The 17,452-nt window shown below is 37.3% G+C and overlaps 2 protein-coding genes across 7 annotated transcripts in view; one reads left to right on the forward strand and one right to left on the reverse strand.

Annotated features, from left to right (window-relative positions):
- svep1 (sushi, von Willebrand factor type A, EGF and pentraxin domain containing 1) overlaps positions 1 to 11,632 on the forward strand; it is a 114,935-nt gene extending 103,303 nt beyond the window's left edge. For all 6 annotated transcript variants that reach the window (XM_051720794.1, XM_051720804.1, XM_051720822.1 and 3 more), the window contains 3 exons: positions 356 to 451; positions 9,216 to 9,309; positions 11,244 to 11,632. In XM_051720794.1, the coding sequence (XP_051576754.1) occupies positions 356 to 451; positions 9,216 to 9,309; positions 11,244 to 11,274 (221 nt within the window). In that variant the 3' untranslated portion in view covers positions 11,275 to 11,632. The remainder of the gene's footprint in view (positions 1 to 355; positions 452 to 9,215; positions 9,310 to 11,243) is intronic.
- Positions 11,633 to 11,697: 65 nt separating this feature from the next.
- Positions 11,698 to 17,352, reverse strand: txn (thioredoxin). Its single transcript, XM_051720849.1, has 5 exons — positions 17,188 to 17,352; positions 14,866 to 14,970; positions 14,256 to 14,321; positions 12,303 to 12,368; positions 11,698 to 12,063 (listed from the first exon to the last, which is right to left on the reverse strand). Exons 1-5 carry the CDS (start codon positions 17,209 to 17,211, stop codon positions 12,001 to 12,003), a joined length of 324 nt encoding a protein of 107 aa, XP_051576809.1. The 5' UTR covers positions 17,212 to 17,352; the 3' UTR covers positions 11,698 to 12,000.
- Between the last annotated feature and the right edge of the window lie 100 nt (positions 17,353 to 17,452).

Consider the following 17,452-nt stretch of genomic DNA (forward strand, 5'->3'; position numbering starts at 1 on the left):
CAGATGGGCGGGTTTGAGTATTTCTGTAACTGCTGATCTCCTGGGATTTTCACACACAACAGTCTGTAGAATTTACTCAGAATGGTGTCAAAAACAAAAAACATCCAGTGAGCGGCAGTTTTGCGGATGGAAATCTGACAAAGTCAGATAACCACTCTGTACAATTGTGGTCAGAAGAATATCATATCAGAATGCTATTCTGAGATGCGGGTTGGCACTGTTTTGACAGCACGAGAGGGGCCTACACAATATTAGGCAGGTGGTTTTAATGTTGTGGCTGATCGGTGTATATATTAGGGCTGTCAATAGATTAAGACTGTAATAAAATTGTGTGTCTGTGTTATATTAACTGCAGCCATCTGCATCCTACCTTGTCTCAATGGAGGACGCTGTGTAGCTCCATACCAATGTGAGTGCCCAGCAGGCTGGACGGGCACACGCTGCCACAATGGTAAGAGTGTGTGTTTATTTGTGTGTGGGGAATCTTGTTTGTATGATACAACAATTATTAACAGAATTTGGGAAATAGGAACATCATCTGTTTTATTCAATCCTGACAAGTTGAGACTTATGAATTATATTTAGCCTAATTATAACCTCACAGCATGCAATTAATGGAGTCTAAATAACATCCACCATTTCCCCCAAGCTATTTGTGATCTCTCTCTAAAATTCAGAGTTTAGCCTAAGGCTCACTTCAACTAATTCCAAGTTGCATCTTAGGGAAACACCTCTTGCCATGTAAAAATGTTTTGCTAAACTGGTTAAACTTAAGAGTTATAAAGTAAGGTGGCGTGCAAGAGAGTGAAGTGATTACAGGGAGAAGGACCTCATGGTGGGATGTAGAGATGGCTCAATCTCCTGGGGTAATCCTATGTCATACTGATGCTGTTACTAGGCAACGCCTGTGACAACAGTCCACTAATAGTGATTTGCAATATATCCCAGGAGCTCAAATACTAAACAAAATACAATGAGTGAATAAATATAAAAATTGCATTATTATTGGGGATGTTTTTATTGACAAAATTCCCTCCAACTCCTATAATTTTTTGAATAAAATTAGTACAGTTTTAATTCACGATTTTTTGTAATTTGATACATTTTATATATATATATATATATATATCAGAAACAGCTTTATTGCCAAGTATGCTTATACAAGGAATTTGTCTTGGTGACAGGAGCTTCCAGTGTACAACAATACAAAAACAATACAAAACAGCAGCAAGACATAGATAATAATAAAAAATAATTATACACATACGTACATACAAACACAGACACACACATACATACATACACACATACGTAATGCAAATCTAATACAAATCTGTTATCTGTTATGTACATTGCAAATGTTTTTTGTTTTTTTTCTTCTCAGAGGAATTAAATGGCAGAAGAGGTAAAATGTGTTGGATAAATATAAAAAAGACTAAACTGTGTATTGCACATAGTTATTGCTCAATGAGGCAGTTTTAACTGTTCATGAGAGGGATAGCCTGAGGGAAAAAACTGTTCCTGTGCCTGACGGTTCTGGTGCTCAGAACTCTGAAGCATCGGACAGAAGGCAACAGTTAAAAAAGGTAATGGAGTGGGGTCCAGAGTGATTTTTCCAGCCTTTTTCCTCACTCTGGAAGTATATAGTTCTTGAAGGGGGGGCAGGGGGCAACCAGTAATACTCTCAGTAGTCCGAACTGTCCTTTGTAGTCTTCTGATGTCTGATTTCGTAGCTGAACCAAACCAGACAGTTATTGAAGTGCAGAGGACAGACTCAATGACTGCTGAGTAGAACTGTATCAGCTGGCGAAGGAAGTACAACCTCTTGTGGGCCTTTTTCAAAATGGAGTCAATGTGTGTCTCCCACTTCAGGTCCTGTGAGATGGTAGTGCCCAGGAACCTGAATGACTCCACTGCTGCCACAGTGCTGTTTAGAATGGTGAGGGGGGTCAGTGTTGGGGTGTTCCTCCTAAAGTCCACAGTCATCTCCACCGTTTTGAGCGTGTTCAGCTCAAGGATGTTTTGACTGCACCAGACAGACAGCTGTTCAACCTCCCTTCTGTATGCAGACTCATCGTCATCTCAGATGAGGCAAATGACAGTGGTGTCGTCTGCAAACTTCAGGAGCTTGACAGAGGGGTCCTTGGCGATGCAGTCATTGGTGTAGAGGGAGAAGAGTAGTGGGGAGAGCACACATCCCTGGGGGGCACCAGTGCTGATTATACAGGTGCTGGAAGTGAGTTTCCCCTGTCTCACAAGCTGCTGCCTGGTAATCCACTGACAGATAGACATGGGAACAGAGAGTTGGTGTAATTTGTTCTGGAGTATAGCTGGGATGATGGTGTTGAAAGCCGAACTGAAGTCCACAAAAAGGATCCTTGCATATGTCCCTGGTCTGTCCAGATGTTGCAGGATATGATGCAGTCCCATTTTGACTGCACCATCCACAGACATGTTTGCTCGATAAGCAAATTAAAGGGGATCTAGAAAGGGTCCAGTAATGTTCTTCAGGTGGGCCAACACCAGTCTCTCAAATGATTTCATGATCACAGACGTCAGGGCGACAGGTCTGTAGTCATTAAGTCCTGTGATTTTTGGTTTCTTTGGGACAGGAATAATGATTGAGCGTTTGAAGCAGCATGGGACTTCACACTGCTCCAGTGATCTATTGAAGATCTGTGTGAAGATGGGGGCCAGCTGGTTAGCACAGGATCGAAGACACGCTGGTGAGATGCCATCTGGGCCTGAAGCTTTCCTCGTCTTTTGTTTCCAAAAGTCCTGGCTCACATCATCTTCACAGATCTTAAGTGCAGGTTGAGTAGCAGGAGGGTGGAGGAGGGGGGTTGCAGGAGGTGTTGGTGTTTGATGCTGGGTCGTTAGCTGAAAACTTGTTTTTCAGCTTTTCAGAGTATCTTCTTTTAGCCACTCTGATTTCCTTGTTCAGTGTGTTCCTGGCCTAATTGTACAAGACTTTATCCCCACCCCTGTAAGCATCCTCTTTGGCCTGACGAAGCTGCCTGAGCTCTGCTGTAAACCACGGTTTGTTGTTGTTGAACTTTAAATAAGTCCTAGTAGGAATGCACATATCCTCACAGAAACTGATATATGATGTAACAGTATCTGAAAGCTAGTCCAGATTGGTGTCTGCAACCTCAAAAACACTCCAATCCATGCAATTGAAGCAGGCTTGTAGTTCCCGCTCTGCTTCATTGGTCCATCCCTTTACAGTCTTTACTACTGGCTTGGTTGATTTTAAATTCTGCCTGTAGGTTGGAAGAAGATGAACCAGACAATGATCAGAGAGCTGCTCTAGGGACAGAGCGATATGCATTCTTTATTGTTGTGTAGCAATGATCCAGTATGTTCCTGTCTCTGGTGGGGCATGTAATGAGTCCGGGTATTGTTGTTCTGTGTCTGTGATTTGATCAGTCAGCTGTTGCAGCGCTGTGTTCACACACGCGTTTGGCTTGATATACACACTCATCAGAATAAACGAGGAAAACTCCTGCGGTGAGTAGAACGGCTTACAGTTAATAAAGAGCGCTTCCAAATTAGGACAGCACATCCTCTTAACCATTGTTACATCTGTACACCAACTTTCATTGATCTAAAAGCATGTTCCACCGCCTCTCATTTTCCCCATTAACTCCGCGATGCGATCCGCTCTGAACAGCTGAAAGCCCAGCAGCTATAACGCGCTGTCTGGAATGGCTTCACTCAGCCAGGTTTCTGTGAAGCACAAGACAGCACAGTTTGAAAAGTCCTTGTTTGTGGGGGTGAGGAGATGTAGTTCATCCGTTTTGTTAGGAAGAGTGCGGAGATTCACTAGATGAATACTTGGCAGCGCTGTTCGAAAGCCGCGCCGACAGAACCTGACCAGCGCGCCTGCTCGTCTCCCTCGCCTGCGTCTCCCAAACAACACAGCCGCGCCTCTGACTAAAATGTCCAGCAAAACGTCCGAATATTCAAAACCAGGAAAAGGTTGTCTGGTATATGCTGCCGAATGTTCAGCAGTTCGTCCCTGGTAAAACTGACTGGAAAAATATTACTAAACACAGGACAAACAAACAAAATCAACAAAAGAACTGAAGAGCTACACATCGAGGCGGCCATCCATGGCGCCATCTTGTATAATTATATATATATATATATATACACACTCTAAATTGATGTCATTTTGGTGCCTGTGTATTTTACAGTTCACTACCCTATTTTTTTTGTAAATGAAATGATGTTAATATACCAACCAACTTAGGCTTTAAAAAAATCTGCTTTGCACTTTTAAATGTACTGTAAACCACCATAGTAACACAGGTGATATAACAAAAGGCCACATGGGCTACATTCATACTGTAGCTGAATGTGGCCCAAATCTTATTTTTTCACTCACATGTGATGTGACACAGATCTGTTAATTGGCTGACAATGTGAACAGCCAAAAGCGAATCTGACATTTGAATCTGACATTTTCAAATCCGATCTTTGCCACATTCATATGTTGAAATAAATCGGATACATATCAGATTTTTTCCAATGAGCCTTAGTCTTAACAGCTAGGTCAGATTTAATATTATTTTTATTGTATTTTTTATTGTTTTTTTACGTCAGTCTAACTCAACATTTGTGACTTGTGTGCTTGATTTACAGCGTAATTTGCCTGTTATGGATACAAACATTTAATTTCAAGTCATATCTTTTCTAGTTAATTCAGTTCATTTGAATTTCACATAGTAAAATAAGCGCATGAAAGCATGCAGAGGTACCACGGCTCTTTGCTCATGTCACTCATGCAGAAAACAGTTTCTGAATTTCTCAAACTGTTTCAAAACACGAATGCAAGCAAGTCGATGCAAATATGAAAAATTGCAGATAACAAATCTTACCTTACATATATAATGCAGTTTTTCCTGCTGTCCTTCGGTTTTATTTTGTCTTGTTCATAATGTTACATTCTTGAGCTTCAGTGGTAATTCAATTCCACCATATGACTGCAGTTACTTTATTTAAAATTACTTTTTTTTTTATCTGGTCTTCCATCACTTGCAGATATTTTATTAGATAGCCATTAAGTGTCCTATTTGGGTTAAAAAAAACTTTTAAAAAAAACTGCTAATAACAATTTTAATAATTCATTATACATATTAAAATAATGAACATGTCTGGGTTTGTTACACAAATGCTCAGTGTTATAAGCATGGGGGTCAGTTAATGAGCGTCTGCTGTTCAGACTAGTTTATGATTTGGGCTACATAAAATGGCATGTGAACAACCTTAAAAAAATCAAGATTTGAACAAAAAATCAGATTTGGGCCACATTCATGATGAGTGGCCCTTCTAGGAGCAATGGCCAATAGATATATATATATAGACAGGGCTCTAGTTGAGGGGGTTGCGAGGAGATGCCACCCCCCTTGTTGAAAGGAATGACAAAAATCATCCCCCTTGTAAAACTGCCATCCCTCTCACTATCCCCTTTAGATCAATTGTCATGTATTACATAGAACTAATAGTGCAAATAAAATGATCAAATTCTCTCCTAATGATAAATAACAGGCTCTAAATAACTGCGATTGGATGATCAGAATTGAATATTCCAAATAACTGCAAGGCTGCAATCCTCCAGTCAGACCTTTATGCTTGCTCAAATATTCTGCAAGTGTTATGCATTTTTTGGGCAATCTGGCAACCATGAGTGTGCAAGATCTCTCTCCACTTCGAAAAGGTGTTGTGCCGAAACTGGACTCCCCTCTACCTGATTGGTCCCTATCCCTAAATCCCACCCCTACACCCACCTTAACCTTAACCATAGTAGGGAGTCATTGGTCCCTATCCTTAAAGGCCACACCTATACCTACTTCTAACAATAACCATACTAGGGAGTCATCACAACACCAGCAAACATGTATGTTGGAGTTTAGCGATGTGTTGATGTGTCCCCCCTCCAATTCGCACCTTCAAAATAGTCAAGAGAACAGTCAAACGATTTCCTTGAGCTTTCTTTAAAAAGAAGAAAACGGAGGGTACGATAACGCTATGACTAATGTTTTAAACCATTCCAGTGACTTAATATCCCACTTTTACATGTGTTTATCTTAAATTTTCAGGTTATCGACCCTAAAACATGTTTGTACTACTTTCTAACACCACTATTTGGTCCTGCAAATAGAGTTCTGTTATAGGAGTAGAAAAGATGTGTCTGTGTGTGTGTGTGTGTGTGTGTGTGTGTGTGTGTGTGTTTGTATGTGTAATAACTAATGAACATACACTGGCATCCAAAAGTTTGGAATAATGTACAGATTTTGCTCTTATGGAAAGAAATTGGTACTTTTATTCACCAAAGTGGCATTCAACTGATCACAAATTATAGTCAGGACATTAATAATGTGAAAAATTACTATTACAATTTGAAAAACAATGTTCAGAACTTCTTAAACTACTTCAAAGAGTTCTCATCAAAAAATCCTCCATGTGCAGCAATGACAGCTTTGCAGATCCTTGGCGTTCTAGCTGTCAGTTTGTCCAGATACTCAGGTGACATTTCACCCCACGTTTCCTGTAGCACTTGCCATAAATGTGGCTGTCTTGTCGGGCACTTCTCACACACCTTACAGGCTGATCCCAAAAAAGCTCAGTGGGGTTAAGATCCATAACACTCTTTTCCAATTATCTGTTGTCAAATGTCTGTGTATAGCCTTCATTTCTCAAAACAATGATTGACTGATGAGTTTCTAGAGAAAGCTGTTTCTTTTTGCCATTTTTGACCTAATATTGACCTTAAGACATGCCAGTGTATTGCATAATGTGGAAACTCAAAAACAAACACGAAGACAATGTTAAGCTTTATTTAACGAACCAAATAGCTTTCAACTGTGTTTGATATAATGGCAAGTGATTTTCTAGAACCAAATTAGCAATTTATCATGATTACGCAAGGATAAGGTGTTGGAGTGATGGCTGCTGGAAATGAGGCCTGTCTAGATTTGATTAAAAATGACTTTTTGTAAATAGTGATGGTGCGTTTTTTTACATCAGTAATGTCCTGTATGTCAGTAATGTTTTGACGAATCAAAACAGCGGCCTCCCCATTCTGAATGCATCTAACTCACACAATATGAGAGTATTAGAGCACTTCTAATCGCATTATTTATGAAAACAGACATGAATGACAATTCTTTCTAAAGAGATGTTAAGTAAAGAAATGAGAATCCATCAATGAAGCCTGCTAGGAATGCCTCATTGCTCCTAGCAGGCTTCATTGTACCTTTTCATGTAGAAGAAAATGCTTTGGCTTTCACAATACCACAATAATCTGCTGTCCTTATGACCTGTCAAGAGCAAGCTTGCATTTGAAATGCACCATTATATGAAATGTACATTGGATTGATGGGTTTGGAGATTGTTTGGGTTTGGAGAAGCCTGTCACCTACACTCATACAATGGTTGCTGTACAAGTTTTACTGGTTAGGTACTGGCTATTATTCAGCTGTTGTGGCTAGTCTCTTTTTGTTTTATCTTTATCTCAGCCTGTGTTGATTTATGAGGCGTGCTTAAATGTCTGTCAGAACAAAAGTATGTAGGGCAAAGTCCACCAAATTACAGGAGATATTGTGAATAACTTACCTGGTTGTGTTCCAGATCAGCCTTGTGTACCTAAATGTATGTTTCAAGTAAGTTTAAAAGAATTGTGGAGGTGTAAAGCTAAGTCTGCTTTATGGTTACATCTTTCAGCGATGCATCGCGATTCATACTCAAACGATTCTGAATCGATTCTCAAAAGAATCTGAATCGATTCTGAGTTCAGTTTAAATCACGGCAGAGCAATGGCGCACGCCAGAGACAGATGTAGAAACAAAAACACGAGTTAAGTGCATACACTAAAGTCAAGTGCACAAACACGACTGTTTGCAGACCAGCTGTATCAAACACACCATTTTTGCCCGAATGAAACTATGATCCTTTCTCTACTCTTGCGTGCTCTCCATTTCATTGGCTTTTGCTTTATTGCCGGTCACTTGCTTGTCAGGACAGTGCGCACACCTGATTTGAAATCAATCGTAGCTTTTGCAACAGGGTCGTGCGATCTTCTACTCGCAGAGCAAACAGATGGAACATCGCATACGAGACGCTTGACACATTTCTGAAGCAACAACTGTGCTATTTAAACCACTTTACTATCACCTGTGCAGGTGAGGAGAGGACTCTCATAGAAGCAGATATATCTCTCATCCTGGACCAGCAACTTCCAGTTGTGGTTAAAAATTAAAATGAATAGCATGGCATAGATTCATTTTAAATAATAATTAAATACTACTAAATGATTTACAATGCTTAAACAAAAATAAAAATAATATAATATAATCAATTGAAGTAATAGTATTCAGTGTGTTTTGATGGAGAACCAATATTTTTTTTCTTGTGCTTTTAAGAGATTTTGTATAAGGTTCTAAAGAAAGAAAATGAAAAACTGAGATACTCTTTTAAACTATAGAACCATTTATTTAATCTTGTGGATATTCCATGTTTGTTCACAGCTCATACTGAATGTAAAAGGCCAGTTTATGTAATGGGACTCATTCTGATTTTTTAAAACAGCTGTTAAATAAAAAGCTGAAAGGGAAATAACAGAGAGTAAAAAATAAATTTTGAAGAAACTGAAAAAAGAAAGAAATTGAAGGACAAGATGCATCGTGATGCATCGAAAATTGTTTTATAATCGAATCGTTACCCTTTGAATCGTAATCGAATCGAATCATGAGGCCAGTGAAGATTCACACATCTATTTTGACTACATAAGTTACTCAAGTTACACAGTTATACTCTGATGTTGAAGCAACACTGTCTGTAATAAGTAGCTTAATGCATAGTAAGTGGAAATAAAGTTCATATAATGTTTAATTTCTGTATAATGAAAAGTTGAAATGAATATAATGTTGCTGTAGAGGTCTATAACAATAAAGTGTACATATTCTGCATTAACTCTGTGTTGAAGTATTTAGTGCTATGTATGCTTACACACAAGGAATATTTCCTGGTGATGGAAGCTATCAGTGCAAGAATACAAAACACACATAATGAAACTAAAATAGAATACAGTAAATAAAAATATATAGAGAAATACAAAATAGAACAGAATAATGCATGTACAAATTATGATATATACAGATGTACAGTTATGTGCAAGGATTAATGGGATTATCTGATATGTGTGTTCACAGCGGTGTGCTCCATGCCATGTTTGAATGGAGGCAGGTGTATCCGACCCAACAGGTGTCATTGTAGTCAAGGATGGGGAGGATATGACTGCTCAAGGTAAGCCATACACAGTTGATGGACATGTGTTCGGTGAATCTCATGTGGCACGTTTATGTTAACACATGCATATGCACGTACATAGGAAATGTACGCACATTTAATCTTTCATAAGTTCTATTCACAACCTACATCAAGATCAACATGTTGCCAGCATATTTTCATATCTGTGTAAAACATGGAGCACTAACATTCTAAACTGGGAGATATACACATCCTTTAAACTCTGTGTGTCAGTATGTGAATATTTGTCTTCGACACACCTAGTTTAATAATGGTAAACATGCATTTCCCAGGGCACTTTAGTTGGTATGAATCTAAACACTGAGTTGGCAGAGGGAGTTAGACGGCTGTCCTTGGGCTCTGAGAGTGAACTATGATTAATTGTTAACCGATACTGCTACTATTAAATTAGTGATTAATTATTTTAAGTAATTGGCTCTGTACCAATTTTGTTTTTACTGACTCTGTACCAATGTCTAGATTTCATTGACCACATAGAGCCTCTCTCTAGAGTACTATTGATTTGCTGATTTTTCCTATGAGTGTTTCCAGCCAGTCAGCTGGTATCCACATCCCTCAGCTAATTAGAGGCTGCAGCTATCATTAAGGATTAGAGTGATTCACAATTAGATTTACTTCATGCTTTGTCAGTCAATGAATCAAATGAGCTCTTAGGACTTGAAGATTTTCTCTGAACTATAAGAAAATTAACATGCCCCAAACTGATTGTTTTGTGTGTGTACCATTAAAAAAAAAAAAAAGCACTGAAACAAAGTTGGAAGCAAGTGAAAGCAAGTTGTCACATTTAGTGCATGAATGCCTGATAGCTATATTTTACAAATGTAACCATATTTATTTAGCCATGTTTGAAGAACATAATATTTAGAATGTAATATTTTTTTATATTTAAAAATATATATATTTATTTTCTCCAAAACTGATTTAAAGGCAGACCCATTTAATAAAGACTTAATTATTTAGCCACATTTGAAAAACATGATATTTGGAATTATATTCTTATAAATAAAGAACTTATATGTTTCTTATATTTATTTTTATAGTTTCTCCAAAACTGATTTTAAAGGGATATTTCACCCAAAAATGAAAATTCTCTCATCATTTACTCACCCTCATGCTATCCCAGATGTGTATGACTTTCTTTCTTCTGCTTGAACACAAACAAAGATTTTTAGAAGAATATCTCAGCTCTGTAGATCCATACAATGCAAGTCAATGGTGCCAGAACTTTGAAGCTCCAAAAATCACATAAATGCAGGATAAAAATAATCCATATGACTCCAGTGGTTAAATATATATCTTCGGAAGTGATGCAAGCACTTTGGGTGAGAAACAGATCAATATTTAAATCCGTTTTTATTATAAATCATAAGATAAGATTTATAGTAAAAAAGGACTTAAATATTGATCTGTTTCTCACCCACACTATGGTATTTGATATAGTTTCTGAAGATATAGATTTAACCACTGGAGTCGTATGGATTACTTTTATCCTGCCTTTATGTGATTTTTGGAGCTTCAAAGTTCTGGCCACCATTCACTTGCATTGAAATGACCTACAGACCTGAAATATTATTCTAAAAATCTTTGTGTTCAGCAGAAGAAAGAATGGCATACACATCTGGGATGGCAAGAGGGTGAGTAAATGAATTTTCTTTTTTGGGTGAACTATCCCTTTAAGGCAGACCCATTTAGTAAAGATCTGAATTATTTATCCATGTTTGTAGAATATAATATTTGAAATGATTTTCCTTAAAAATATCATATAATGTGTGTGTGTGTGTGTGTGTGTGTGTATATATATATATATATATATATATATATATATATATATATACACACACACAGAACTGATTTTAATGTTCACCCATGTAATAAAGATCTGAATCTGAATTTTATTTCTCATCTTTCAGAAAAAGGAAATCTGCATACTTTCATTTTTAATGTGCCAAGCTACATGAGCTCGAGTCTGACCATGTTGGAACAAGAGGCCTTCATGTCAGAAACTTGTAAACAACTCATTTTCTCTTTCACTCCGAAAGTCCTTAGTGTTTTTGTAAATTAAAGCTGTATTTTTTCATGTAGAAAATGAAACAGTATTAAATATATGCTGCTGCTATATACATGAACTTGTACGATGTGTAAAAATGTTGATGTGATTGTCCAGTGTACATGTATATAAACTATTCTTGTCATGTTTTTATTCAAACAAAATACAACCATATGGAATCCAACTGTAATTCTCACTTTCTCAGTTAATTATGAAGAATTTTCAATTAAACTTTCAGTTTGTTTTACCCGTCTCTCTCATATGACTTAAGTAAACATTTGAATAATTTCTTATGGACAACAAAGTAGAGAAGCCTGTAAAATTCTACTTTTTTTTTTCATTTGTTGTTTTCTTTTCATACAAAGCCAACATAAAATACATAAGACAGTCCTTACAGCAGGGCCAAATATTCCTTTAAAAAAAGAAGTGTTTCAGGAATGTATTTTCTCTGTTTATAAACTAAAATACAAGAGGATTTAAATTAATTTTAATTTACTTGTACTGTAAGTTTATTTACTTGATGTCATACTTTCTCAAAACCCATGCTGGAAATTCTAACCTGTGTTGAGATATTACAATCATTGGTTTGTGTTAATGAGTGTGTTAATGTTTGTTTTCCTTCATTTAAGTTTGTTGATTTTCTCTTCCAGCAAAGCTTGATTTGAGCCAGAAAATTCATCAACCTGCAAAAAAAGTTGTAAGAACACAGTTACATCTATGTTACAGTTTTTCAAAAGAACAACAATCCTCAATCACAATCCACTGGAAAAAAAAAAAAAAAAAAGTTTGTTTTTACCCATCCAAAGTAACGTAGGAGATCAAATGGACTGAACAGTCAAAGAACAGGTACTGTAAACATTTCTTTAAGCTAACCCCTCTTAGCGAGAACACTGAAAGAAATTGAAAATATCCAAGTATTTACCTTCTGCCCATGCTTATAGAAATGGAATGTTGGCATACATTTGATGTCACAGAAACTAGCCACATCCTATATAAAGAGAGATGCAGAATGAATTAATAGATTTATTCAGTCTAGTATTTGATGATAAACATATTTAATGCTTAAAAGGCATAGCATCAAAATGAAGCTTAGAACGACAAAATGTTTCACTTATTATTTATTTAGCTTAAAGGAATATTCCGGCTTCAATACAAGTTAAGCTCAATCAACAGCAGTTGTGGCATAATATTGATTACCACAAAAATGTATTTTGACTTGTCCCTCCTTTTCTTTACAAAAAAAGAGAGGAAAAAAAATAGAGGTTACAGTGAGACACTTACAATGGAAGTGAATGGGGGCTAGTCCATAAACATTAAAATACTCACTGTTTCGGGGGGCCTGGGTAGCTCAGCAAGTAAAGACGCTGACTACCACACCTGGAGTAAGTTCAAATCCAGGGCGTGCTGAGTGACTCCAGTCAGGCTTCCTAAGCAACCAATTGGCACGGTTGCTAGGGTGGGCAGAGTCACGTTGGGTTGACCTGCTTGTGGTCGCTATAAGGTGGTTCTCACTCTCGGTGGCGCGCGTGGTGAGTTGTGCATGGATGCCACGGAGAATAGCGTGAGCCTCCACACACACTAGGTCTCCGCGGTAACGCCCTCAACAAACTACGTGATAAGATGCGCAGATTGACTGTCTCAGACACGGAGGCAACTGAGATTCGTCTTCCGCCACCTGGATTGAGGCGAGTCACTACGCCACCACGAGGACCTAGAGCACATTGGTTATAGGGCATTCCAAATTGGGGAGAAAAAGGGAAAAAATCCCCCCCAAAAAAACAGTTTCAAAAGTATAGTCACGACATAATATGCGTGTTAACTTGATTTTAGTGTGATAAAATCGCTTCCTAACCTTTTTCTGTGTAACTTTATAGCCAATTTTACAACTTTGTTGCCATGTAATGTCAACAAACCCTAAAATGACTAAAAATTACCATTTTATACAATTTTACAGCTCAAATAATACATGAGTTTTAACAGAAGAATTAATGCAAGTACTTTTATAAGATTATACGCTTCACATTTCTGCCTGTAAACCCTTCAAGAATTGGCCCCATTCACTTTCATTGTAAGTGCCGCACTGTAAACTTGATTTTTGCTCTCTTTTTTTTTTTTTTTTTTTTTTTTTTAAAGAAAAGGAGGGACGGGTCGAAATTATTTTATGTATTAATCAAAATTTAAATGCTGTAAATTGAGCTTAACTTGTATTGAACCCGGAACATTCCTTTAATTGATCTTCAGCACGAATCAGAAATTCAGTTGTAAAAAAAGGTCCACTGGATTGTCGGATGTGTGGACTGTTATCAGAAACATCAAAAACAGCACAAAATCTACTTGCATTTGCCATCCTTACTTGCGATTTAAACCATGACATTTAACAACAAACTGCAAACATTTACAGAGAATTCAGCTTTCAAACACACACGTACACACACACACACACACCGCCCCTAATCTGCTTTGCAACACGGCATTGTAATCAAAGTCACTGTTTGTAACCAAAATTACATGGGCAAATGGTCAGAATTGTACCATTCTGGCCCTGTCCTGATCTAACTCTGATATTGCTGAATGATGGCCATTATTCCTTCTGAGTGCTATCCTGTGTATCAAATAACACACTATCAGCAAAGCCAATCTGGAGAACAGCAACCAGCTGAAGGGGTGTGCTGGGATGCGCTAATGCATGCACGTCCAGTTTTCATCCCATGCAAAAGGATTGGTCTGTATGTGAGTATGCAAATTCAGTTCTGGGCTGCTTATAAACATCAGGTTTCTGTGTAAAATGCTATGTCGCCCATCCGTGTCAATAAAGGTGAATCTGTGTGTAAAAGGGTGTTTTTCTCATTTGGAGAAGAAAAACCAGGCCACTAACCTGTGCATCATCCACATCCACCTTTAGAAACACAACATTTTTGTTTTCTGGTTTTTCAGACAGTGCCTGTGGAAAAAGAGAGGCGGTAGTGAAAAGCAGACCACAAAGCTTGCAATCAAAAAAGCTTCCTTTTGAACTTCAGTTTTTCATTCCTTCCGCTTCATCTGGGAAATTTGCATGTGCTTTATTTCCTTAACCAATTATCAATTCAGTTGTATTTATGTGAAAACAAAAGTAAGCACCCAGCAAATTTTATATAGTTAGTACAGGTGGCTGAGATAGTTTTTTTTTTGTTTGTTGTGCCATTGGTTCTCAACTACACCAAAATCTCAAAATAAATGAATAAATCCACAATTATAAGGCTCTTTTTCTTTTCATCCCTCTCTTCTTCCTTGATTAATACTATCTCTCATTTGCATTCTGTTAAGGATTCAGGCTTTAATTCTGAAGGAAGCTTCCCCCATGGTTGCCTCGACAACACAGCACAACATCCCAGCCACTCCCGATGATTCTGGAGGCCTCTTTGTGTGCTCATTAGAATTATGACAGCTCCAGATGCCACTCTGAATCCCGGATGCAGTGACATACTTAGTGTTGTATGAATGCTCACTTTATAGAATGGAGCGATGTTCTGGCAGGGCCCGCACCATGTGGCTGTAAAGTCCACTACCACCAACTTGTCACCGGCATTTTTCAGAGCATTATCAAAGGCAGGCTGCATAAAGAGAGAGAGAGAGAGAGAGGGTACTTGATATTCATTTAGAAAGTAACATGACACATTATTTTCTGGAATCATGTATTGAGTGAAGCCAAAAACACCAAAAACTACCCAATAGTTGAGATTCGTTCAAATGTGTGAGTCATAGTGCTGTGGTTTAAGAAGGGACTGGGTGTCCCATAATTATGGCCTATGAGGAACCAGGAAGCATATACAGAACGGTTTCTATATCAGTTAAATATTTGGCAGCTGGGAAAACAGCCCATATTCACATCACTTAGAGTCCACTTCCCTGTAATTACACTGCTTTAAGACAAGTAGCTGGTGAAGCTATCTCTTATAAATAGTGTAACACAAAAAAATAAATAAAAATATAACGGCTTAAGTACCAAAAGTGTATTGGGACTTTATGTAATAGTGTCCGTTTTATTTTATTTTTTACACTTCCATAAATTATATTTATGATTATTATGATTATTTAATATCTATATAAGTTTACCATCACATGATATCTATTTGTTTATTACAAGAGAAATTAGTACTATATTCATACAAATAATTACTATATCACATTGATTTCCAGTGCAAAAATTGTGAATTATTCAAATTCCATATGTGTGTACACATACAGTACATATTACACATGCTATTTGTTACTCAAGGTAGCGCTGATGTGTCAGTGATTGACTTGATTTACATTTGACATTGCTATTTGACAAAGAAGCAATGTGCTTGTAAATATAGTAAGTGTAACACATGAACAGTATGATATGACTATTGTCATTTGGGTGTACTACTGAAATTATGTACTAAGTGCCTGCGTAATATTTATATGTAGATTATATGTAGTTTATGTGTATCTTTTGTTATGTATAGCCAGAGATTAATTAGCAGAGATGGGCCACTTCAATTAAAATGAATGGGAGAAATGCTTAACAAGGAGCTCTGAGTACTCAACGGATGTAGAATGGAAGTCCCGCCTTACAGTTAAAAGAGCCAATCACCTTTTAGATACAGACACTGTCTGTCAATCAACTCGACAATGCCCATTAGCTATACAAACGTTTTTTTTTTTGTTTGTTTGTTTTTTTGTTTTTTTTTTAGCATAATATGAGGTAAAGAATCACAATTTATGATACCAATAATGTCAGATTTTATTGCTGATTTGAAATATGTTCTTTGATCGTAATCTTGACCAACTGTTTTTGAGATTTTGGTCTTTCTCCATTCAGGTAGATAGGAGCTGCACTGGCATGACTGGAAATAGTCACCTGAGAGCGTTCCAAAGATTGTGGACAGTGGACTGACTTGCTAGAAAGACTTTGGTATAGCTCAATGAGTGAAAGTAATTAATCCTGTTCTAGATTTGTTGCAATATCTCTTTGATATATGAAAAATAAAATAGCAAAATATATTTGATTCCACTATTTTCTAATTATCTTAAATATATGAAACTATCTGGGCATTTTGTATATCCATTTGTGATATAGACATACTATACATCTGTAAAGATCCGAATATGTAAGTGTTTGATGAAGTTCCCTTGCATTAAAAGGTTAAATCACGACTTTACGAGATTGTAAGCAGCAGCATGGAGCAATCTGAGGTAAATGTTACTTGAACTGCATCTTTATTAAATGTTTGACACTCAGGTTTAGAACAGTCTAGAACAGCAACACTACAAACACTCCACAAAGCACATGACGCGCTCGTGTGAGTACAACTTTGCAGGTGTTTGCACATGCGAGCACTTTATCACTGATAATCTCTGTTAAAATCAAGCACTATGCCCTATTTAAAAATTAGTCAAAAAAACAATACAATGCTCAATCATTGCTTCTAATTCTTGTAAAGTTTAAAATATAGCCATTCATTAAGTAGTGAGACAAGTGCAACTGCTTTGTTGCTCTTTAGACCTGTTACTAAACCTTCATATTTTTTACGATGTGACTTTGCCGCCCAGCTGTGTTCCGACAGCCTGTTTCGAGAGTGTTTCAGTACTTGCCATTAGTCGTGTGGTTATTATATTTCTATCCAAACATCAAATAGACCTACTACTTTTATCTATTTCAAAAAAATTCAAAGAAGCTACTAACAACTTATTTGAATATATTTTATCAATGGACATCACAAGAAGCCATATTCCATTATATTATCTTAAAATAGACATTAAAACCAGGGTAGGCACCTTAAATACTGTTATTATGTTCTTACCTTATCCTCAATTATCATAACCATTTTGGATGTCTTCTGATGGACTACTGTGTACGTTTACTGGACGCGCCTACTTCGGTTACAGCTAAAGTAGCAAGATGTGTCATTAACGCTGTATATGAACGCTGTCGTTTAGCCCCGCCTTCAGGATGATGATGACCCAATCATGGAGTACTGAAATCCCGTGACTCCGCCTCACCGCACGACTACTCAACAAATAATGATATAATCTGCCGGAATAGTTCGCTATCCGCTTTATATCTAC

This window comes from Myxocyprinus asiaticus, chromosome 2 (assembly GCF_019703515.2).
Source record: "Myxocyprinus asiaticus isolate MX2 ecotype Aquarium Trade chromosome 2, UBuf_Myxa_2, whole genome shotgun sequence".
In the NCBI taxonomy this organism is placed as follows: Eukaryota; Metazoa; Chordata; class Actinopteri; order Cypriniformes; family Catostomidae; genus Myxocyprinus; species Myxocyprinus asiaticus.

Bases quoted from the DNA above. Each gene is read 5' to 3' on its own strand.
- txn (XM_051720849.1), bottom strand. From the start codon at position 17,211: ATGGTTATGATAATTGAGGATAAG. The intron at 14,322-14,865 runs GTGAGCATTCAT...CTTTTTCCACAG, and splicing joins ACATCGCTCCATTCTATAAA to GCACTGTCTGAAAAACCAGA. The intron at 12,064-12,302 runs GTAAATACTTGG...CTTTTTTTGCAG, and splicing joins TCTATAAGCATGGGCAGAAG to GTTGATGAATTTTCTGGCTC.